Below are 24,589 nucleotides of genomic sequence, written 5' to 3'. Positions count from 1 at the left end.
TGACTTCTCCTGCTTCATTGACTCTGTATTGTTTATGGCAGGGATGGAGAATTTCCTTATGAAACAGCTGAGGGCCACGAGGTTTTCATCCCTGATCTACAACTACAAAGCTACTAGGTCTACTTTTCTTCTTCTAAAACCCAGTCCTGTTCCAAGGCTATGCATACACACTTTAATAAAGCAAGCAAAAAACAACACCACCTTAGTCCTCCTATCTCAATGAGGTTTATATCTCCACTTTTTGATCAAGTGGCCCCTTGCCCCCGTTTTCCTCATCCCCCTTGCCTTCATCACCCCATTCCTTTGGACTTGACCACCTATTCTTCTTCCTGGGCTCCTGTGCCCAAATCCAACTCTATCCCTTTGCACTTTGGCAGCACTTAAAGAAGCCATTAAAAAGGTAAAGGGACCTCTGACCATTAGGTCCAGTCGTGACCGACTCAGGGGTTGTGGCGCTCATCTCGCTTTATTGGTTGAGGGAGCCGGCGTACAGCTTCCAGGTCATGTGGCCAGCATGACTAAGCCACTTCTGGTGAACCAGAGCAGCGCACAGAAATGCCATTTACCTTCCCGCCAGAGCAGTACCTATTTATCTACTTGCACTTTGACGTGCTTTCGAACTGCTAGGTTGGCAGGAGCAGGGACCGAACAACGGGAGCTCACCCCATCGAACCGCCGACCATCTGATCAGCAAGTCCTAGGCTCTGTGGTTTAACCCACAGCACCACCCGCATTACTAGACTCCTAAAAAAACCAGAAGACTGCATGAGCCTACAGGTCTCAGCAATGATCACCTTGAGCAAGATTAATTTACCATAGATAGGCAAGGTCTCTGGGCACATTGTGGCATCCCGACAGTGGGTTAGCCAGGTGTTTTTGAATGAAACCTATTATTCAGATCTATTTCAATCTGGCTTCTGGCCTGGCCTGGGGGGCCAAAACCAGGATACCCTATGCTGAGTGATGGATAGCAGGAATGTGACCCGGATGATTCTTCTGCACTTCTCAGATGTGACTCATCTTTCTGAATGGAATTATTTACCTTTCCATGGAGGCGCAGGTTACTGCAACAGCAAAGGCGACATTTTTCTACCTTCGCCACATTAAGCAGTTGGCCCCTTACCTTTCCCGCCCCGATCTGGCCACAGTGATCCATGCGACAGTCATCTCCAGGCTTGACTACTGTAATTTGCTCTACGCGGGGCTGCCCTTGAAGCTGTCCCAGAAACTCCAGCGGGTGCAGAATGCTGCAGCGAGGCTCCTCACAGGGTCTCTGCCATGGGAGCATATTCACCCAGTGCTTTTCCAGCTGCACTGGCTCCCGGCAGAGTACAGGGTCAGATTTAAGATGCTGGTTTTGACCTTTAAAGCCCTTCACAGCCTAGGACCCTCGTACCAACGGGACCGCCTCTCCCGGTATCCCCCATGGAGGACCTTAAGGTCCATAAATAGCAACATCCTAGAGGTCCTGGGCCCTAAGGAAGTTAGATTAGCCTCAACCAGAGCCAGGGCTTTTTTGACACTGGCTCTGGCCTGGTGGAACACTCTGTCTCATGAGACTAGGGCCCTGCGGGATCTGATTTCTTTCCGCAGGGCCTGTAAGACAGAGTTGTTCCGCCTGTCCATTGGCTTAGAATCAATTTGATTCCCTTCCCCTCTTTCTTTTTCCCTTTCTCCTCCTGTGATAAGGCTGCATTTTAATGTTTTAATGTTGAATTTTAATCTTGTTTTTTAAGTTGTATTTCAATCAACTTGTTTTTATTATTGGTTGTTAGCCGCCGTGAGCCCGGTCTTGGCTGGGGAGGGTGGGGTATAAATAAAATTTATTATTATTATTATTATTACTATTATTACAATTATTTATTTTAAAGCTTCTAAGGTAGCTTTCAAATAACAACAACGGACATTTGAATACACAGCAATATCAACATATAAGGACAGTTGGCCAGAGGGAGAAAGAGGGACCCCAGTTGAAGCAGCCTGTGGTGATTTCTGTGCCTGCCCTTCCCTATCTCCTTCCCTTCCCACTGGGAGTGGGAGGCACTGTACCGCAGTGGCCTGAGTTATTCCTGTTGGATCAACTTCCCGGAGGTAGTGCTAGGGAACTGCTGTTCCACTTCATGACCCTTGAACTATAGGCTGTCACAAGTTCCCCTTTTTCAACATCTGCATCAGGGATGCCTGTGGCTTCTGAGACGCTGCTGCACTCCAGCTCCCATCATCCCTGACTACAGGCCACGTAGGCTGGGGGCCATGTAGCCCTTTTGGAGGGCTACAGTTTCCCCATCTCCAATCTAAATGAAAACTGCTGTGTGAGGTTATCTGGAGGCTGCAAATAGTCAAACAAAGGCAGTTATGCACAGCACCAATTGGGCAGCACGTGTGTTGTCATGAACCCGTACCCCCCATAACATTTTAAAATGAGTTTTTCTTTTTAAGGTGAGCATAGTTAAATCAAGAACACGGAATTAAAATGGCGAACAACCTTCCCTAAAGCATAGCTGGGGAGCAAGACTAATTGGTGTTCAAATCACCAATACATATGTCAAGTACATGGCAAAAGGAGAAAAATCCACTACAACTTCTGCTTTAATGTTTTGTGTGCATGCAGCTGAGCTCTCTCTGTATGTAACAACTCTGCAGAGTTAAGACTGTGGGATCTAAAGACTCATGAATGGCATTACTGTGGCTTCCACTTCCCACCAGCGCCTCTTTCATCCTTTGTAAAGTCATTCTGGGAATTTGAAAGATGCTCAGTAATAATCTCCAGTGCAGCAGTCGGAGAAGAAATCTGGAAGGGACTAATATGCTTACAGAAGCAGTGAGTACTTGGACTCTTTGGATCCTGGCTAAGAAGACCTGTGGCACACATTAAAGAGAAAAATATATGTGGCATTTCATGTAGCCATAAAATATATAACCCATTAAAACCCAATCTTTTACCCAAGGGATACAATGCCATATGGAAACATCCTAATACTATTCTAATAAGGATAGCTTGGAGAGGTGCTCTGTTCTCTCTCGCTCTCTTTACATGTGGATTGCTGTTGAATTGCCAAGCAACTGCTACTTCCACACTACATTAGCAACATAATCTTGCAGAACGTTCCCTATAAAACTACAGATAAAACTAAACAGTCACAATCACAGCCTTTGTAGAAGACTTTTAAAAAATGCAAGATAAGCAACCATGAAGTTCCCATCCAACACTATTAAAAAGCAACTGTTTGGTCTGATTGTTCAGGATGATTTAGAAGCCCTAGAATATCTCCCTCTATTCATTTAGTTTTAGTTCTTTTCACTGATTTGTATTTACAACACATTAAAGCAACTGAGGATCCTTACTGGCAGATAACAGAGTGCAAGACGAAAGCATAGAAAAGGCAATAATCTAGGCATAATCTGGAAACAGTTCAAGTACTTTATTCAAAACCTCAGTTTCCCTAGTCAGATTGAATGCACAGCACCTTCAGACTGGGAGTAATCACCACCCTTCAAACTGATCATGTCAGGGGAAGGAAAACTCTTGACTTCAACCGCCAGAGAAACCTGGCAGAATTTAATAGCTATTTCAGCTGCAGGTTGGGAATCCTTGGAAAACGCTGAGCTCTGGTTGGCTTTCCTCTTAAACCAGGGGGCTGTAAATCATTGTTTCGCCTACAGCAAAAAGCTGGATTATTTACTGGTGAAATGGGGATTCTAATCCATCCAAGATATGTTGAGTACAGAAGGAGGTGGCAGCAGCTACTGCAATGTAATCACTAAGTGTTTCACAGGTGTATTATCTCATGTATGAAGTGTCAGTAGGGATGAGAAAAATGCACTGCTGGACATGGGGCTAGGTCATGGTGAACAGGACTCTTCAATCACCAGAGAAATCCCTCTCCTGCCCTCCATATAGTTACTTCCTATGTTCAGGCTGGTCCTCCTGGCTCAAATGAAACCCATGGGACACACACTCCAAGGCAGGGAAGGAGAACCTGAGTGCACTCTGTACAGACTCAGAGGCACAATCTATATTGCAGCGTAGATTCATGGCTTTCAGAAAGAGGGTGGTGAGGCTGAACTCAGATCAAACCCAGACACATATGAATCTCTAATAAGGCAGAAACAGCAGATACAGTGGTACCTCGCAAGACGAATGCCTCGCAAGACAAAAAACTCGCTAGACGAAAGGGGTTTTTGTTTTTTGAGTTGCTTCGCAAGACGATTTTCCCTATGGGCTTGCTTCGCAAGACGGAAACGTCTTGCAAGTTTGTTTCCTTTTTCTTAACACCGCTAATACAGTTGCGACTTGACTTCGAGGAGCAACTCATAGCACGCCGTGTAGTAGCCTTTTTCGAGGTTTTTAAAGACTTTGGTGATTTTTGAAGCTTTTCCAAAACTTTCCCGACACCGTGCTTCGCAAGATGGAAAAAATCGCAAGACGACAAAACTCGCGGAACGAATTAATTTCGTCTTGCGAGGCACCACTGTAAATCCTTCTCCCGCCCCTGCTTATAGTTACTACAGATGTTCAGGCTCCTTTTCCTGGCTCAAATAAATCCCACGGAACGCCCACTACAAGATGGGGAAGGAGAACGTGAGTGCACCCTGCACATGCTCAGAGGCACCATCTTTCCTTCACATGTCTCAGGGCAGACCCTTTCAGAAAGAGGGTGGTGGGGTTTGAACTCAAGACATGCGTTAACCTCTAACAACAACAACAATGGGACAAACAGCAGAGGGGGTGCCCTGTGTAGCAGCACCCCAACTTTTCGACCAAAGGGGAGGACAGCATGGGCGTAGGAAGGGGTGGTACAGCTGCCCCTATAAATCAAGTCTTTTTTTAAAAAAATAATTTTATTGCATTTTCAATTTTATCATGATCAGAGTTTCATTACATAATTCAATAAACCCAAGCATTGCTCTAACAGAGCATCGACCTCCCCTGCCCCTCTTTCTGACTTCCATACATAATTACCTTATTCTTAGCATTTCTATAACCACTTTTTTTTTACCTTCTCTCTCGTTTTTGTATTTCCCCTCATTAAATGTAAATCAGCCCCTGTAAATCAAGTCAATAAATAAAAACATAACTAAAATAAAATAAGTAAATAAATAAAAAATACTTAACTGGCCAACTGAGTTGTAGATAACTCGGTTCCTCCCCTCCCCCCAATAACCCCCCAAAAATTAAATCCTGGAGGGCGGCCTATAACAAAGCACCCCCCCAACAACGACCCCGCTTGGGAGGCACGACAAGCGAGCTTTAGAGACCCCCTCGAGGGTGTGAGGGAGGGATTTGAACCCAGGTCTTCCTCGGCGTCCCTACCCCGGCACTCTTACCGCGGCACCGCCCCCGCCCGCGCCCCGTTCGACGGCAGAAAGTCGTCGCGAGCAGCTCGGCCTCCAGCGCCGTCGAGGCCCCCCGCCGCCCCCGCCGCGAGCCATGTGCCCCCCGGAGGCCCTCCGCGCCCTGCTGCAGAGGCGCCCGAAGGTTCTGCCGCCGGCGAAGGAGGCGAAGGGCGGGCGTCGGAGGTGGCGGTGGTGGCCGGCGCGCTGCTTGCCCGTGTGGTCGGGGATGTCCCGCGGCGCCAGCGCCGGCCCCTCGTCGTCGTCGTCCTCGTCTTCGTCCTCGTCCTCCACGTGCTGCTCCTCGCGCAAGGCGGAGCAAGCCCGCGGCCCCTTCGGCGAAGAGCAGTTCCTGGCCGTTTGCCGGGAGTCGACCAAGCCCCGGGAAGCGGCCAGGGCCGCCTGGGAGCTCATGGCCGAGACCGCCAGCTTCTGCATCTTCCGGCTCTTCGACGAGGTGCGAGGCCGGCCAGGGGCGACGGCGCTGCGGCCGGACCAGAAGGGAAGGGGGGGGGGGAAAGGGCCGCCGAGGCCTAGGCGGAGCAAGGGAGCCTGAGGACCGGCGCCGCGTTGCCGTGGAAACGCCAGGGAAAGAGGAGGCCTCCAAGCTGTTTGGGGACTACAGTTCCCGCCATCCACGGCCACTGATTCTGTTAGCTAGGGATGATGGGAGTTGTAGTCCAACAACAGCTGGGGGCCAAAGGTTGAGAAACACTAGGGATGCCCATACTTTTGGGTCTCCAGCTGTTTTGTGGCAGTTCCCGCCATCCCTGGCCACTGGTCCTGCTAGCTAGGGATGATGGGAGTTGTAGTCCAACAACAGCTGAGGGCCCAAGGTTGAGAAACACTAGGCCCGGGTTGCCCATACTTGGGTCTCCAGCTGTTTTCGCAGCAATTCCCATCCATTGATCCTGCTAGCTGGGGATGATGGGAATTGTAGTCCAAAAACAGCTGGGGACCCAAGGTTGAGAAACATTGTGTGGGACAGCAGCTCTTTTCATTCGTCAGAGCCCCCTGGCCAAACTTCCACCTGGTCTTTCCTCCACGGTGGCCAGTGGGGCTCCCCACCTCTCGTGCCCCATGGCCCTCACAACAGACCTGCAAGGTAGGCAAGGCCGAGAGAAAGCTGACTGGCCCCAGGCCATCCTTTGTTCCTGAGGGGGTTTTTAACCTGAGGCCTCCGTTGCACTTCACAAACCGCTTCCAGCCTTTGGAGGTGTGGGGAATGCATCAGGTTTGCCAACTCCTATTCTCTACTACAGCCTGCTCTCGTTTTTGGGCCATGTCTCTTCTTCAAAGAAACAGATTACAAAGTTCCTGAACATGTACAAAATGCTTTGCCTTTCCGCTGGGCCTCTCATTATTTAAGGAGAAGCCCCGCTGTATCAAACAAAACAGGGCTGGCAAGGTAAGGTGATTGCCTCTTGGAGCAGGATCCACAGGGGCAGCAGATCCCAATGGAGATCTTTATTGTTCCTAGGGCTGCCACACAAAAATCCTGCCCTCCATTATATAGTCCTTCTTTGTTTACTGACACCCATGTAGGAGCAGGGCTTTTCCTTCCAGGACAGATTACAAGACTTGCTCAGAGGCCTGAACCTCATTTGAAAAATTAAGATCTACTTCCACCTCTTTTCAGTATTATATTTTTTGTGAGTGAACTTTTAAAGGATACGCGTGTAGTATTGCAAAACGTATGCCAGAAGGCAGCCCCTGGCCATTGCATTGTTCCTGTGTACAGGAAAAGCAGAAATCAAAGATGCAGTGATAGGGAACAGCTTACCTGTTGTGTTTCTACCTGTCATGCCGATGTTAGGGACATAATAGCACTGCCAGGAAGGAAAAAAAAAACAACTAGTTCATGCCCTGGTGTGGGAGTTAACAAATGGACAGAATCAACCAAGGGGAGCAGAGGGGCAGGGAAGTGTGCATTATGTGACCATGAAATAGACAGGGTCCTCCCTTGAGATGTAGTAGCAGTATTTGGGTATTCCAGATAGGAAGCATAAAATAGGGACTGACAGCTTTCTGTAGAGTACTGATCAGCAACTGACAGCCTGTGGGTCAAACCTGGCTGGGTGTGGAGTGTCCTCTGCTCCCTCCACCTTGCCAGACTTCAAGCAGAAGGGATGTGCAGCACTTACTATGACTATAGAACTTGATTTAGGAAATGAGATTGGCTAATTGTTCTCTAGGGACACGGGTGGCGCTGTGGGTTAAACCACAGAGCCTAGGACTTGCTGATCAGAAGGTCGGCGGTTTGAATCCCCGTGACGGGGTGAGCTCCCGTTGCTTGGTCCCTGCTCCTGCCAACCTAGCAGTTCGAAAGCATGTCAAAGTGCAAGTAGATAAATAGGTACCGCTCCGGCGGGAAGGTAAACAGCGTTTCTGTGTTCACCAGAAGTGGCTTAGTTATGCTGGCCAGTAAAGCAAGATGAGCGCCGTTACTCCAGAGTCGGTCATGACTGGACCAAGGGTTCCCTTTACCTTTACCTTTACCCCCTCCTCAAAGTGATCCTCCTGTAAAACTACTTACGGTCCAGACAGATTAAGGATTAAATTGCTATATAATTCCATTTGAAATGGAACGGTGGAGACCCGCACCTCAAGGGTGCTTCAGGATTTAGATCGACAAGAATTTTGCTGTAACCATAGTGGGGTTAGCTCCATTTTTCATGGGTGTTCTGCTTCTGTGTCATCCCGTCCTTCATGACCTTTCATGATCCTGAGGCTTCTATTTTCTTTTAGTCTTCTGCTTCCCAGACCTGAGAGGAGCTGAGACTTGAGTACTAACAGCTGGACTTTGTCTTGTTTAACCATGGGGGTGCACCACAGTTGTCTGTTTTTCTTTTCCCTTGCTCCCTTTCACAGGAAGTTTTGTAGGACAATGTTTGAGAACCTGTGCTGATCTAATCCTTGGTTCAAGGATTAGATTTTTCTTTTTACAGCATCCTTGAATGGGTCAGGGAGGTGGGCAGGATGCCAGGAGTACAGACACAGGCAGAGTTTATTCTTTCCCTCCCTTCCAAAGCAGTTTGTGTCCTTGGAAAAACTGCATTTTTTAAAAAATCTACAAACTCTTCTCCTTTTTTGTACCTTACTGAAAGAGTATGGGAAGCTGGAGTGTGCTTGAGAGTTAGAAGACAAACAATATTTATTTTCTAAACGCTGCAACCTACTTCCAAGTAGCTTGTTTTCTGGAAGAGTTCTGCTTGCTGCACTTGTGTGTTCAAATTTACTCCATTTAATTTCTTGTCATGAGCTTATTTACTCAGGTAGAAAAGTACCATGCTCCTATCTTGGCCGTGGGCCAGTGTGGGCCTCTACTTAGCTCCATCCTTATTTCAGACATCATAATATATCGCTATGTTGAAAACCAGGTATCACCCAGCCCTAGATGGCAGCAACCACGCCACTCTTAATTCATTGCTGACGCCTGTATGCCAGTCCTTGCCATCATATTCCTAGATCTGTCTGGCCCAGATCTGTCTGTTTTAAATTGATTTCACTCTTGTATACGTTTGAGGACAAATCCCAGCCTCCTCAGCACAGATTTCAGACTGCTTCCGCTTCAGGATAAACAGCTGGCCAACTCAGCAGGGCATTCTGCCTTGAAATACTGAAGCCCTGCTGGTTTATTGGCCAAGAGGAAAACTTGGTGGGCTGCCTGTGGTCAGAGACAGCGTGATTCAAGCAGCTGGCAGAAATGCCTGGAAGTGGAGTCTAGCGCAGGCAGGAAGCCCAATTCTCTACCAACCGAAGTTCTATCAAAATTGGGACGTGCGTTGGTGGAATGCTTGAAGCCTCTGCTATTTTGGTGTGTGTTGCATGGCCCTGCTGTATTAGATACGACAGGAATTTGGATAATTGGGGGCTTGGAAGTACAGAGGTACCTCGGTTTAAGTACTTAATTCGTTCTGGAGGTCCGTTCTTAACCTGAAACTGTTCTTAACCTGAAGCACCGCTGTAGCTAATGGGGCCTCCTGCTGCCGCCATGCCGCTGGAGCACGATTTCTGTTCTCATCCTGAAGCAAAGTTCTTAACCCGAGGTACTATTTCTGAGTTAGCAGAGTCTGTAACCTGAAGCATATGTAACCCGAGGTACCACTGTAATGTATTTTAAATGCTAGGTTGTTTTGTTGGTGTGATAATTCTGTCCAGTCAGCAAACGCTGACACAGATCAAGAACAATTTCACACGTGGCTTGTAGGTTTAATTTGTTTTTTTAATGGGAATACAAGATCTGCATTGGTCAGACTGATGACTGAAATGAGAAATGCCTCTCTTCTGATTTCTCTTCTACTATAGGAACAATCACACTGTCATCCCAGTGAGACTCAAAGGCCATTTAAGCCCTGCCTGGGAGGTCATTCTAAGTTTACATGGTGATTGTTTGGAGACTGAAATGCAGTATCATCCCTCAAGAAGAAAGTAGGCAGATGTCATACTTGGCTCGGTTTTAAAGGAAGCAATTTGTTGTATTTGTTTTATCAAAAGAAACACTGCACTTTGTAGACATATGCCAGCAGCGAAAGTTAAAACTGGTTGGCAGGTAGCATAAGTGGTGGAATCCATCTGGTACAGTGGTACCTTGGTTTACAAACTTAATCAGTTCCGGAAGTCCGTTCTTCAACCAAAGTGTTCTTAAACCAAGACGTGCTTTCCCATAGCAGCGGGGGACTCAATTTACAAATGGAACACACTCAACATGTTCTACTTCCAAGGCAAAGTTCACAAACCGAAACACCTACTTCCGGGTTTGCAGCATTCTTAATCCAAGTTGTTCATAAACTAAGTTGTTCTTAATTAGAGGCATGCAAAATAAGTAGGTGTATGGATGTTGGGATCACATAGCTTTTCTTCACATATTTGCACTTCTTTTTAATTAGGGTTGGCTTGTTAATTCTCTGATGGACAGCTTTTTTAACTATTGTGGTAGTATCATACTGTGGTAACCCATGGTAGCATGCTTTGCTCTGGCCTTTGACACCTGAGATGTACAATTTTAGGACCCACCCTATTTTTTGTGTTTTTTTGTGAGGGGCGTAATTATAAGTTTTAAAAACGTTTAATGTTGTATTATAAATTGTTGTAACCTGCCCTGGGACCGTAGGGTGAAGGTTGGGTAATAAAATTATAGTAATAATAATTTAGCAGTTTGCAAACATGCCTAAGGAACAGAGATTTGGAAATGAAACCTGGAACATTGAGGGTTCTAGCAAGTGTCCCAGAGTTGCTTTAAAAAAGAAAAAAAGAGAGGCTTTGCTTGCTGACTAAAGCCAGCTTTATCGCAGACTACGAATAAACAAATCTATAAAATAAACCAGAAAGAAAAAGCTCTCAAAGTGTCCAAAATATTTTGTAACCCACGCCTCTCTTTTTGCTTTTAAAGAAATCTGTGCCACTGTAGCAACTTTGGTAGAAATCTCTAAATCCAGGAAAGTCTCTTCGTGGTGGAAAGCAACTAACACTGCCAGAGCGGTGGGATCATACTAAAATCTAGACTAGCTATAGGCGGTGGTTTGTCTTTGGAATTTATTGTTTTCAAAATGCAGACTAATGTTTAACAATTTTGTTTTGTTTTGTTACTGCGACGTCCCAGTCTGAGAACACTTCATGGTACTGTATGTTTTCCAGCCTTCTAAACAAACATCTCCTGTAATCTGCAGCCACGTCATAATCTCACTTTCAGTTGATATTCACATTCCTTTCGTACAGGAAAATAGGTTTGGTAACCTTTGAAAGCTCAGATTATCTGAGATATTGCAAGGCTTGTGAACTAAAACCACAACTAAAACCATCTGTTGTGGGAGATGGTGGTCTAGACTCTTCTTGTAATGTTCTGCAGTAAAGGGTAGTCCTTTAAATAAATGGAGGTAGAGTGATTTTACAGAGTGTAAAATTTCAGGAATCACTCTTAAATAATTGCAGGCTTGATGTATCTTTGGAAAATAGAACTCCGGAGGGCGTAGGCTTGGGTGGAGGTCTACTTCACATTGCCAGAATTTGTTTGTGAAGCAGTGTTGTAATGCCTTATTACAAAATGCTGTGTGAGTCATGCCGTATCTTTATTTTAAATATTTCCTTTCTTTAAATGTTGGGTTCATAAAGGGTCTAGCTGACAGTGCTGAAGGATGAAGTGATGTTTATTGAATGAGAAAGTTCATGATAACAGAGCTCTGTTAAAAAATATTTTACAGAATACAAGACTGAAAAGGGTAAAAAGTAGTTTAAATTCCATTCACTTGTACTGTGCTTTGACATTTTTGCATCTCCTTGATGAATTAGACCCGAAAACCTTCTGTTTCTGCAATTGGTATTGCTAGCAAATAATTCAACTCTCTGAACAAAGGGTTATCCAACTCTTAGTGTAAGGGTTATTTGATTTGTGCAGAGAGCTCCACTAAGTCAGATAAAACAAAATAAATAACATGATTTTTTCTGGACTGGTCAGGGTGGGGGCGGGGGAGTCTAACAAAAGTAGAATACAGTCAGAGTGCTGAAATATATATTTACTGTTTCACTTGACTATCGTAACAGAAGTATGACTCCTGCTGCAGTTTATGTTTCAAAGGATAAAGGGGGATTAGATGCTGATAAGACTTTCATTTGACTATACAGTAGTCTCTGATATTTAAAATAAACAACTGAGTTATACTTACAACACCCACATTTATATAGGATGATTTCTATGGCACCTAGTGTGTAAATATGAGAAAGCATTATTGCTTTGGAGTAATATGTTTAGGGTTATACAGAAAAAAAGATATCTCCAGCCTAGCAGAGAGATTGGTATATATTTTAAGATACGTCTGTCATAGGGTAGTCCAGTTCTTTAGGCAAATGGACCAACTCGCCTCTGTTTTAAAGCAAACATCACAGAGTATATTTGTATGTTGTAAATGTATTCATTGTGCAAGCACAGTGGTATAAAAGAGTATTTTTGGACATTGTTAGTGCAACCAAGCAAAGTCCTGAAATACAGGATTCTTGATTCTCCCCTACCTGCTCCCTCCTATTTCTCTTGCTTTTTCAGAAATCTGGACTGTACGAGTATAAAGTCTATGCCACTCTTGGTGATTGTTCCCCAGATGTATGTGCAGAAGTGTACATGGATTTAACCTACAGAACCCAATGGGACCGGTATCTTAGAGGTCAGTAAATTATTCAAGACCAAAATGTCATTTTCTTTGGTCGCTGTGATAGGTTCCTTTCCTCTGCTCCTTGACCACCGTCGTTTTGAAGATTCTTTTACTTTGCTCTTTAAAGTGCTCTGTACAGTTTTTCAGTATGAAAAATGCATGAAGTAGATTTCCATTACCAAAGCATTAATGCTAATATAGTCATCCACTTGTGATGCCCTGAAAAACAAATAAGAAGCAATGTTTTTCTTACTAGCCACTTTTTGTGTTAAAACCAACTTTCTTAGATCCATCAACACTGTTCTCGTGTTGGTTTATGGGTAAATGGACTTGTCTCTTGATCATTATATGACATCTGGGGAATCTGAGGCCTAGTGTTTGATACCCCCTTAATCACCAGTTTTTATTAGATTGTTAGAGCGGTCAGATGCAAAAGCAGAAACTTTAATAGTTTTGGAGGCAAAGGGAATCACATGTGTTATGCAAGCCACATCTGCTGAAATTCCCTCTCCTGAATATCGATGAAAAGATGAAGAAGCCTATCCTCTTTTGCAATTGGCTACTATAAGACCTTCTTTAGCTTTGATCTCTTTGATTCTAGAGAGAATTTCCCCTTATTTTTGTCCAGTTGGTTGCCTAAAACAATTATAATAATTTTCATTACATGGATTTCCATTCCTCCAAATCAGGGATGCCCCTATGAAATTTAACTAGTGTTATTGAAATTCTTCAGGTTTCCCTCAGAGTTCCTCATATGTTTTGCATGGGCAGGAGCCTCCACGTTTGCCTCTTAATATCACTAAAGGTGAATTTGGTGGCAACTTAGGGGTGTGTGAAACTGTGAAATAGCATGAGTCCTCTTGGAAGTTATTGTTTTACCTCAACATTAATTCCGATGCAGTTTCGCCTGTGCAAGGACTTCCACTTTTGCCTCAAAATTTGCCTTAGGTGAAATTTGTCAGAGGTGGTGTCATGTCATACTGTTGTGTACATCTTTATTTAATGGAATGACATTTGTGCATTTCCATCCCTATCCTAAACTTCAAAGTTCCGGTTCTCTTCTCCATGTTTAGTTTAAACAAGTGACTATTTGTCTTTCCATATAAACTACACATGAGATCCTTATCTAGTTGTGCAACATATCATATGGTGATCCAGCTGTAGCAGTACAGTGATACCTTGGTTTACAACCATAATCCATTCCGGAGGTCCGGTTGTAAACCAAAACAGGTTGAAACCCAAGGTGCACTTTCGCCATTGGGGCCTCAAAATAAAAAATAAAAAATGGTTGTAATAAAAAAAGAAGAAGAAAGGGTTGTAATAATAATAAAAAAGGGATACGCACTTCAGGGTTTGACGTGATTGTAATCCAAAATGGTTGCAAACTATGGTACCACTGTACCTAAGATTACTTCCTGCTGAAACCACTGCAGTCATACCTCGGGTTGAATGTGCTTCAGGATGAGCGCATTTGAGTTGCGCTCCGCAGCAACCCAGAAGTAATGGAGTGCGTTACTTTTGGGTTTTGCCACTTGTGCATGCGCAGACGCTCAAAATGACGTCACGCGCATGCGCAGAAGCGCCGAAATGTGACACGCGCGGACACGGGTTACGTTTGCTTCTAGATGTGAACGGGGCTCCGGAATGGATCCCATTCGCATCTAGAGATACCACTGTACTCTTGGAGTTCCTTCATTCACAGCTAGTCCTGATGACATGTTTCTGCTAAGACCTTTTAGAAGATGGCAATGACTTTTTGGTCCCAGAAGAAGAGAGCATTTCTCAAGACATCACACTGAATTTGGTGACATCAATTGATGTTGGAAAGCCATTTATTCTAAGTAGCACCCATGGAAAAGCATTTTAAGATGTATCCTTCCAAAGAAATGGTGCTCTGCTTTTCTTGAGTTGGTGGAAACTGCTTTCCAGCCACCGCCCTCACCCACCTCTTTTGCTCAAGTGATTTAGGACACTGCCTGCACTGCACTGTCTCTCCATACATTCAATTATAATAGGTTTGTTCTAATTATATATTGAGTTTTCCTTGGTTCACGCTACTGACAGAGCACTTCCAAGTTGCATCAACTGCCCTTCCCTATCATGTAATGTAGATTTTCCCATTATGTTCACATGTATTGATTATATGTTGAAGTTAACTTGAGTGTCCCTTGAGATACACGGGGAGGGCTTGGTAATTTTGGCTAACTTTTAGCTATTGTGAGATTAATAAGAGCAGATACACTATCTTCCATTGGGATGACACTCTCTTGCTGCATGCCACAGACACAAAGGGTGGGGAAGGAAACCCATGACTTCAACACGACAGGGGCAATAGGATATGAATCTCCCCATCTGCAAATGACTCACAATGTCTGATTTGCAGAGCTTCACATATTTTGGCCTACGGTATGCAGGGAATGTTTCAAATACCTTCCGTTATCCCTTGTGTGATGCCATGCTCACATCTATGTTATCTAATATATCAATATATCAATATATCAATATATCAATATATCAATATATCAATATATCAATATATCAATATATCAATATATCTATCTATCTATCTATCTATCTATATATATATATATATATATATATATATCATATTAGATGTCCATTGTCATAAAGACAAGATGTTTTCAAAAGGTGAATACTAATATATTTCTGGTGCGTTTCTTAACTTAAGACTGTGGAACTTCCACAAAGTTCCGATTTTGTGTGTGTGTGTGTGTGTGTGTGTGTGTATAGAAAATATTGCATACTTTGATCAATCAATTTTAAGGAACAAAAGTATGCATTACTATTGTTATTGTTATTAATTTTATACCCTACCTTTTCCCCGACGGGACTCTACATTCACAAGAAGAAACATTTCAATAATCTCCAGTGTACTAAAATGAAGGGGCAGATTATTCTAGCAACTTTCGTAATGAATAATGAGATTTTAATATCTATGGGCAGGATTCACCTTAGTGTCTATGCTGGAAGCCTACCAATTGGGCCACTTAGATTAGCAGGGGAAGAAACAAAATGTCCTTTCAGTAGCAACTTCTCACGGCTTTTTGGTGCTGTTCTCCAAGGACCCCCAGTGTGGGAGGGCTTTATGGGGCAGTGAGGGGATTTGGAAAAACAAGCAAACATGTGATCTGAGAACCCATCATCTCAGTAGGCCACTGTAGCTTATCTCACCATATTTCCCCAGATTTTGAACCCATGGACATTTTGGCAGCCCATGCTTTGATAGTGAGCTTGGAAAGGTTGTTTTGGAAAGGCAATAAAAAGTGAACAAAGGTAAAAATATGAACAGATTTACAGATACCAGAGACATATTAACCAGCAAGCCATCCTCACTGTCCTTAATCTAGGCTATCTCACTCTTCGGGGAATACTGAAAGAAGCTAGACTCTGCAAGTGATAGGATGACCTAGGATACAATAATAGCATGTCTTCTCAAATAATAGGGTTCAGTTTGTCCTTCTGGTATGTGAGAGAAAATATCCATTTATAGTGGAACTCCCTGTATTGCCCATTAAATTGAACATGTCAAATATTACTCTTTTCCTCAAACCTTCAATTTTGAGTTTGCTTGCTGCTTAAGACGTAGGAAACGGAATAGGTTGTCAAATGGCACCAAGTTAATACTCCAGTGACCTCTGGTGGAAAATGTGATATTATTTGGTGTCTTATAGTGGGAACAGCACTATCCATCAAACAGCTGGTATTACATATTGCATCACACGGAAATAATGTCTTCCAAGACAATAACTTGTTGTTAGGCCCCTTCATATATTTGTGAGGAATACTGGCATCTCAGCATATGTGTCTGCAGCAAAATAGTCCCTCATGCAGCTATTCCCACATTCATTGGAGAAAACACAGCATCTGAAGTGGTCTGCCTGCCATAGATACTTGGGAAGATAAGGAACTTTAGAGAATACCTTTCTCTGCCCCATTGGAACTTCCCCAACTTTTGAGATCTGTCCATGAAGCCTACCTACTTGAGAAGAAGGCTTAAGTTAGGGCAGGGCTTCCCAAACCATGGTCTGTGAACTATCAGTGGATTGCAAGAATAATTCAGGTGGTCTCTGGCATGTCGGTGTCTGGTTAAATATTGGCGACGACACTCCCACTGCATTAAATATTCATGTTGGTTTTTTAAAATTGCATTTGAATTGCTTCTTTTATTGTAATCTATTGTGTCATGATTGGAATTCTATGGAATACAGTAAAATGCAATATATGACAAATAAAAGAAGCTGTAAAATGCAATTAAAAACTGTATAGCGTCTAGCACGGTGCATTACAAACTGTACAACAGGCAGAGAGAAAAAAAAGTGGTCTGCCACAATCTTCATCAGTGATCCATGGGGTGGGGGGCTGGGCCTTTGGGAATTACTGATTTAGGGCCTTTTCAGTCATGGCACTGCAGTTTTAGAATTCTCTCCTTGATTAGGCCTGGCATCAACTTTTTTTTCTATAGTCCTTGGTAACAAATGTCCTCTCAAGTAATCGGGCTGTTGTAGGCCTGATTTCTCCAAACTGGGTGAAAGAGCACTAATATGGTAAAAGCAGTTCTGTGTTAGCAGGTATCAAATGATGCACACGGGAGAGGAAAATCCTAGTTTAACAAATACACTTGCAGGGTCTGAACAGGTGGTGACAGGCCTGATCAGTAAGGAGGGACATAATAGAGGTGAATGAGATTTTGCTTAATGTGAAGAAATTTGCCCCCCCCATCATAATACTAGAACATGGAGTCACCTAAGATCATCTTCTGAGGCCCTTCTTCGTGTGCCTCCTCCTCGAGAGGTCCGGAGGGTAGCAACACGAGAACGGGGTCTTCTCTGCAGTGGCTCCCCGTCTGCGGAATGCTTTCCCCAGGGAAGTTCATCTGGTGTCTTAATTGTACACCTTTAGGCACCAGGCAAAAACTTTTCTTTTTAACCAGGCCTTTGGTTGATCGGATTGACGTCCTATCCCCTTTTAAAAAGTGACTCTTTTTTTGGGGGGGGGTGTTATTGGGTTGTTGTTTTTATTTTATTACATATATTGATCTTTTCTGTGAACCGCCCTGAGACCTCTGGGTGTAGGGCGGTATATAAACTCAATAAATAATCATATTAAAACAATAATCTAATGAAATTTAATGTTGGAAGATTTAGGGGAGACAAAAGGAAATCTTCACACAACCCACTGTTAGATGGGCATTTGCTACCGCAAGATATAACACTATCCACTGACTTGGATGGTTTTAAAGGGTTTTTTTTAGACAAATAGTGGGGGATAACTTTATGAATGGCTGCTGGCCGTGATATTGTATCTGTGTACCTCTGAACATTAGTTACTGGGGGAGCACAAGTTGGGAGAGTTCTGCTTGTGAGATCCCCATGCACATTTGGATGGCCAAACAGGATGCTTGATTAGGTGAGCTTTTGGGTCAAATTCTTTAAAAAAGAACCAATTATGTCTTGTTGAGGTCTGACACATACACAGTTATGATTCGTTTCTGACTCCTTTCACATTTTCAATTCACCAAATGCATTGAAAACCTTATGTAAGTCCAGCTGAATAAAACATTGTCTGCCTCTTAACGCATTTCCCCTCCGATTTTTAGATATAAGTGAGAAACCTTTTGAGGGCAGAACAGTAATCCACTGGGAAGTGAAGTTCCCTTTCCCCATGGCAAATAGAGATGTATCCTTTCAAGTCTTGGGTTGCAGTTTTGCTCTTAATAGTTGAGGCTGCAAACTCCTCACAGCACAGTTCTGCAAGTTTAAATGAGGTAAAAAAAAATTGACTCTTAAGGGAAAAGAAAAAGTTAAGACTTTGATGCGCATTCTTGTGAACCATATTCTGTCATCCCCTTTGAGGAGCAAAACAAAAATAAATGCAGGCTTCTTGAAACAGGATTGCTTTTTGTATTTGGACCAGTATACCTTCTGTCTCGATGATATATGTATATTATGTATACAGGCACATCCTGATTATTTCTTAAACTTCAGCATAGTATGTTTTCGTTCGTGAGCGTAAAGATATGGAACTTGAAGGGAAGAAGATATATGTTATATTGGCTAAAAGCGTGAATACCTCTAAATTCCCAGAGAAGACTGGGATTGTTAGAGTAAAGAATTATAAACAATGTGTGGCCTTTGAAAGCGATGGCAAGAAAGGCTCCAAAGGTAAGAAATCAGTAAATAACTTTATAGAAATACCTGCTTAGAGCTAGGCATGAGGAAAAAGTTCAATTCAATTCGCATTTGAAGGTGAACGTACCTAATACACACTTTTCAAAACAAGGCACAAACCCAAAGCGGAGCTATCCTTTGAAATTTGCATTACTCTGAATTTTGCAATAGTTTCCCAGCCAAGTAACATGTACACAAATGCATTTTTCAGGGTACAGTGTGCATATAAATGCACATATTAAAGAAAACAGTATACAGAAATGTATTATCTTAGGGGAAGTTGCTTGTAAATCTTATTGATATTTATTTAACTTTTTTTTACTCTGCTTGTCTGTAAACACAACAACCTCTAAGCAGTTTACAACAGTATAAAAACATTAAGAATTATTGATTAAAAGTGTATATTTGTCAAAACGACATGCAACAATGTGCTTACTTTGAGAGCTTTGCACTACAATGTTGGCAAATTTTGCTGATTATTTTAGAAAACCAATTTACAAATTGCTGCAGAAGTGTGCAAAATGATTGGGACAAACAGAAAATTGTCAACTGCAAATGGCAGATACGCCTATCCCTTTTTAGAGCAGAAATGTTAAATTTACAAGTTAGGATTGTGAAAAACATATTCACTTGCTTTTTTAACACTAACAAATTTTGCTAAGATTGAAAGCAAGATAGTTGAACAGGTGTGTACAAAATAACACTAGAGGCTTGCATCCAATATTTTGGGTGGTTAATTCTTATGCACACATGTTTGCTCATCCCAGCCAACTAATTTGTGTAATCTGGTAACAGGAGTTGCTTAACCACAATGTGATCAGACCAGATTTGTATAAATTCTTCAGGGGCAAAATTAGTGATGGCATGATCATTCTTTATTCTGTAGAAGTAAATACCTGTGGGGAGAATAATTTGTTTCAGGACTGTGGCGGTTATAGAAAAATTAATGATTAACCCTTTATTAAACCCCACAGCACTGTTTTGAATCTCCTCCACTGTTGCTGCTATTTGCATAAAGAAGAAAGCTGCCATTGGCACCAGTGGAAGTTTTTGTCCCAAGGAACATAGCAGCCACTAGGGGCATGTGGTGTGTGATCCTGATTGGACTGAAGTGGAGACAACAAGTTAAATTCCCTCTTTACCACCTCCCCAGCCCAATCATATCGCTTTTAGCTTTGTGATTATTGTCGTACCTCGTTTCTAAGACTAGGAAAACTTGTGGATGCCTCAATAATGTGCCAGGTTGGACTTGGGTGGCGAGTTCCCACCTCCCCCCTTGGAAATAAAGACACGAGACACCAGAATTTAAGGTTAATGGTTAAATTAGGCCACAACTTTATTGATTACAGGAATTGAGCGGTATTGGCTTAGGCATTGGTCCTATCAACTATCCGGCTTCAGCCTGTTTACTTGAAGACCGGCAAGGGTTAACCACCAGTAGGGGGAGTCCTGCTGATGCACGCTTGGGGGTGTGCCGTAGGCCCACACCTCCTTAGGCTTAGGACAAGGCGACGCCCTCTCGGAATCCTTTACCGGACTACCCTTCGATTTGGGGGGAAGGTGATGGCGCTTCCTTCCCCCCCTTTCATCTGCATAACAATACCCCTACCAATGCCTAACCGCCAATGCCAAGGAAGTTGTGACAGTTGCTACGAGGTAGGCGAAAAACCAAATGGCTGGTGCCAATTTGCCAAGTGGAAAAAATTCCTACCAGGCCCCTTGACAGTGACCAACCAAAGTCCATAGCAATGTCAGAGAGCCTAACCTAACGGGTGGGAGGGGTGGGAAAACCTGATCAGCTGGAGCGCAGGAAGAGGAGATCCTCAACCACGCCGGCCCTAAGTAGGGCGGGCCATGCCTCCCGGACCAGCCAATTGGCTGGTCTGGGAGATGACGTGTCCGAGGATTCCCCCCGTATCACGGGGGCTGTGAGCCAGCCCCGCGTGCGTGGGGAGGGGCGTGAAGCCCGCAACCCCACCTCCTCTCCAGCTCGGAAGTGGATTTCTGATGCAGATATTGCAGTTCTGCTAATGGGTTCACGTATCCTAGGCCCTAACTATTCGTAATTCTTTCTAATAGAATTTTTTGCAGGGTTGGGGTTGGCAGAGGGAATCATTTGTTGTTGTATGCACAATCCCTTCTTGGTGATCAGAGAGAGAAAAATTAGATGTGGTTGGATATGCGCAAAATTGGCAGAGCTTGCTGAAACTGGGAAACTTTCCTTCCAACTCTGCAACAGGCCTCCATAACTCCAGAGATGAAACTGTGAAGGATTTTCGAAGCCTCTGTCAGTTTAGCCTCTACAGTGAAGAAAGACCTTTGAATTTATTGCAGAGCTGAATGGGAATAAAGTGTTTTGCTTTCACTGCTGCTTTTTGCAGCTATTGCGCTGGGACCAGACAATGTACAATTAATTCTGAACTTACAGGGACAGCAGTTGGGTGTACAAAACACTGCACAATTGAAGAGGGTGGAGGAGAAGAGCTTTTTGGGGAAAGAAAAAAAAACCTCTTGCAGTCATGCAGACGTTGTTCAGAAACCGTTGAGGGGTTTCAGCAAATATATCTGATATCATGGGATGGAAGAGTGGAAAACTCCAGAGAAATAAGGGAATAAATTCTGCACATTTATGGTTCTAAATAACAACACTAAAAGCAGCTTAGATAGCTGCTAGTCAGGTGACCACAAAATCGATATATAAATGAATAGCTGCTGTTGCTTAAATAAGATTTCTGACTCCCTCTTTTCTTACTTCCGCTTTGAAGTTTTCATGTCATACTTTGATGACCCTGGTGGTAAGGTTCCTTCATGGCTTGTCAACTGGGGAACTAAGGTAAGCAGGAATTTGTAGGGAACCAACCCAGTGGGTTATGCCCATGGCTTTTCTGGCCTGATTCTCTGTTGCCAGCACTGTAGGCAGAACTACAGGTACTGAAAGGGGAAGAGTCATAGAATTGGAAGGGACCCTAAGGGTCATCTAGTCCAACCCCCCGCAAAGCAGGACTCTCAGCTAAAGCACCCATGATAGATGGCCAGCCAACTTCCGTTTTAAAACCTCCAAAGGAGAAGAGTCCACAACCTCCACAGCTCTTACTGTCAGAAGTTTTTTCCTGGTGTTTAGTGGGAATCTCCGTTCTTGTAACTTTGAACCACTGGTTGAAGTCTTACCCTCCGGAGCAGGAGAAAGCAAGCTCGTTCCCTCTTCCATGTGACAGCCCTTGAGATATTTGAAGATGGCTATCATATCTTCTCTCAGTCTCAGAATAGAGCCCAGAGCAACAATTCAGACGTGTTTGTGTCCATTCCCTATTGTCAGTTGCTAGTCTGAGACAATAGCTCTGTTCATGCAGTACTCACCTGAAGGTGGCATCCTGCTAGTGCAGGGGAGAAGGGCTGTGCTCTGGGCTCCTCCCACAGCACCAAGTATACTGCCTTAAAGAGGCCAATACTTACAAAACTTTTTTACTGCAGAAATCCCTCAGGGAATGATACACATTTAGGATTTGCTTGTGCATTTCTTTCCCTTTTAATCTTTTCATTTCTATCCTTTCCCTGCCCAGTTAGGTAACTTGTTCAGAGCCTCCAACTCTCACTGATAATATCAAACAAAAACACTTTCTTCTAAACCTTTGGTTTATGTGCTGCTAGCAGCATGGGATATTGTTTGGATCCTATAAATCTGTATATTTTGAAAGCTCCAAATGGTGGCGGCATGTTGCTACTGTGTAGGAGGGTCACCAGGATTAACGAATTTTAAAAACCAGTTATGAATCCCCCTCTAACCTGATTTATAATGCTTCTTTAAGCCACAGAGCACAATTACTTTTGTGTTTGAAGTGGCATAGGTGTAACAAACAGTTGAACTTCAGTAGATGCCTACTAGGCCATAAAGTGTAGACACATAAATATTTTGTGATCCCTTTCTTTACAGACTGGAGTGCCTAACTTCTTGATTGATATGGAGAAAGCTTGCCACAGTTACCGCAAAAGATAAAACTGCTCCATGAATGTGATCCAGATTGATAGCTTAAAGGTATATTTTGCATGGATAATGAGCCATGGACACATCACTGAATAACATCTGCCTTTTGGGATAGTAATCATGAGCCATGTAAGTTCCCAGGCATGTGACAATGAAACATATTAAAACTTTTCGTTTTTCATTTTCCATCTGTTTGATGCACTGCCATTTAATTTTTTGAGGGCTTTCACCTATCATTTCGACATTTGAGCCATGCTGTTTGTGGTTCCCTCACCCTCGTGTAATGATCACCTTTGAACACAGGAGCTCTGATGCATCACTTCAGTAGAGGGAACAGCACTATGTCCAAAGAGTGCTGTGCATGCAGAATTTCTCCCTTCACTGAAACTAGTAGAGAAACCCATACTGCTGTGCACTCTGAGCTCTGCATCAAGATGCTCAAGATACAAAGTACACTAGCTGTACTTTGGTCGACAGCGCTAAATAGAACCGTTGGATGCCTTTTAGTTGATCTCTTCTTATATAATAATAATAATAATAATAATAATAATAATAATAATATTTATACCCTGCCCATCTGGCCGAGTTTCCCCAGCCACTCTGGGCAGCTCCCAATCAAGTGTTAAAAACAGTACATCATTAAATATTAAAAACTTCCCTGAACAGGGCTGCCTTCAGATGTCTTTTAAAGATAGGATAGCTGCTTATTTCCTTCACATCTGAAGGGTGGGTGCCACGTCTGGTTCCCTGTAACCTCACTTCTCGCAATGACGGAACCGCCAGAAGGCCCTCGGCGCTGGACCTCAGTGTCCGGGCTGAATGATGGGGGTGGAGATGCTCCTTCAGGTATACAGGACCGAGGCCATTTAGGGCTTTAAAGGTCACCACCAACACTTTGAATTGTGCTCGGAAATGTACTGAGAGCCAATGCAGATCTCTCAGGACCGGTGTTATGTGGTCCTGGCGGCCACTCCCAGTCACCAGTCTAGCTGCCGCATTCTGGATTAATTGCAGATTCCGGGTCACCTTCAAAGGTAGCCCCACATAGAGCGCATTGCAGTAGTCCAAGCGGGAGATAACTAGAGCATGCACCACTCTGGCAATACAGTCTGCAGGCAGGTAGGGTCTTAGCCTGCATACCAGATGGAGCTGGTAGACAGCCGCCCTGGACACAGAATTAACCTGCGCCTCCATGGACAGTTGTGAGTCCAAAATGACTCCCAGGCTACGCACCTGGTCCTTCAGGGGGCACAGTTACTCCATTCAGGACCAGGGAATCCCCCACACCCGCCCGCCCCCTGTCCCCACAAAACAGTACTTCTGTCTTGTCAGGATTCAACCTCAATCTGTTAGCCACCATCCATCCTCCAACCGCCTCCTTCTTACTCTGTTCCTCCGTTGTCTTCTAAGAAATGTGACTTAAACAGTTCATTAAAAGGTAAAGTGGACAGGATTTTCAATGAGCAAATGAGATGTTATCTTTTATTGGAATAAATAGTCACAAAACAACTGGCCGACATCCATCGAAAGTTATACAAACCCCACTGACATCCATTAGTTGTGACTAAAGGCTATTAATCTCAGCAGGACATAAACACAATTAACTTCTTCTTTGGGGTTGGGCCCATTGTGCGAAAAGATTTCAAATGTCAAGTTATTCATCTGAGCAAAACAAAAATAATTAGCAATAACTTTGCTAATAACCTTTCAAGGCACACTGGGTAACGCTGTGGGACTTGTTTTTTCTCCGTGTAGTGTGCCTTCCACATTTGATGCCCAGCTTCGCAAATATAACAATACATTCTGTGCCTACCGAGATTGGAACAAACAACATTAGACTTGAAAAACTGCCTTATTTTCAGATTTTTATATTTCTGCTTGCATCTTTCCTGTTAGGTGGTTTTGGATCACCCAGGCCCAAGAACAAGCAGACAGATCACATG

At 43.6% G+C, this 24,589-nt stretch overlaps 1 protein-coding gene across 1 annotated transcript; it reads left to right on the top strand.

The window, feature by feature from the left end:
* Nucleotides 1-5,410: 5,410 nt before the first annotated feature.
* Nucleotides 5,411-22,832, top strand: PCTP (phosphatidylcholine transfer protein). The gene is made up of 6 exons (XM_081181600.1): nt 5,411-5,791; nt 12,371-12,488; nt 18,094-18,173; nt 18,487-18,658; nt 21,430-21,497; nt 22,596-22,832. Exons 1-6 carry the CDS (start codon nt 5,432-5,434, stop codon nt 22,656-22,658), a joined length of 861 nt encoding a protein of 286 aa, XP_081037726.1. The 5' UTR covers nt 5,411-5,431; the 3' UTR covers nt 22,659-22,832.
* The last annotated feature ends 1,757 nt before the right edge of the window (nt 22,833-24,589 follow it).

Source organism: Podarcis bocagei (genome assembly GCF_964188305.1).
Source record: "Podarcis bocagei genome assembly, chromosome: 2".
NCBI lineage: Eukaryota > Metazoa > Chordata > Lepidosauria > Squamata > Lacertidae > Podarcis > Podarcis bocagei.
This window is presented reverse-complemented; position numbering and strand designations above follow the sequence as displayed.

Coding starts and splice junctions, on each gene's coding strand:
- PCTP (XM_081181600.1), top strand. CDS start 5,432: ATGTGCCCCCCGGAGGCCCTCCGCGCCCTGCTGCAGAGGCGCCCGAAG. Junction 5,792..12,370: donor TCTTCCGGCTCTTCGACGAG/GTGCGAGGCCGG, acceptor TTGCTTTTTCAG/AAATCTGGACTGTACGAGTA. Junction 21,498..22,595: donor TTGTCAACTGGGGAACTAAG/GTAAGCAGGAAT, acceptor CTTTCTTTACAG/ACTGGAGTGCCTAACTTCTT.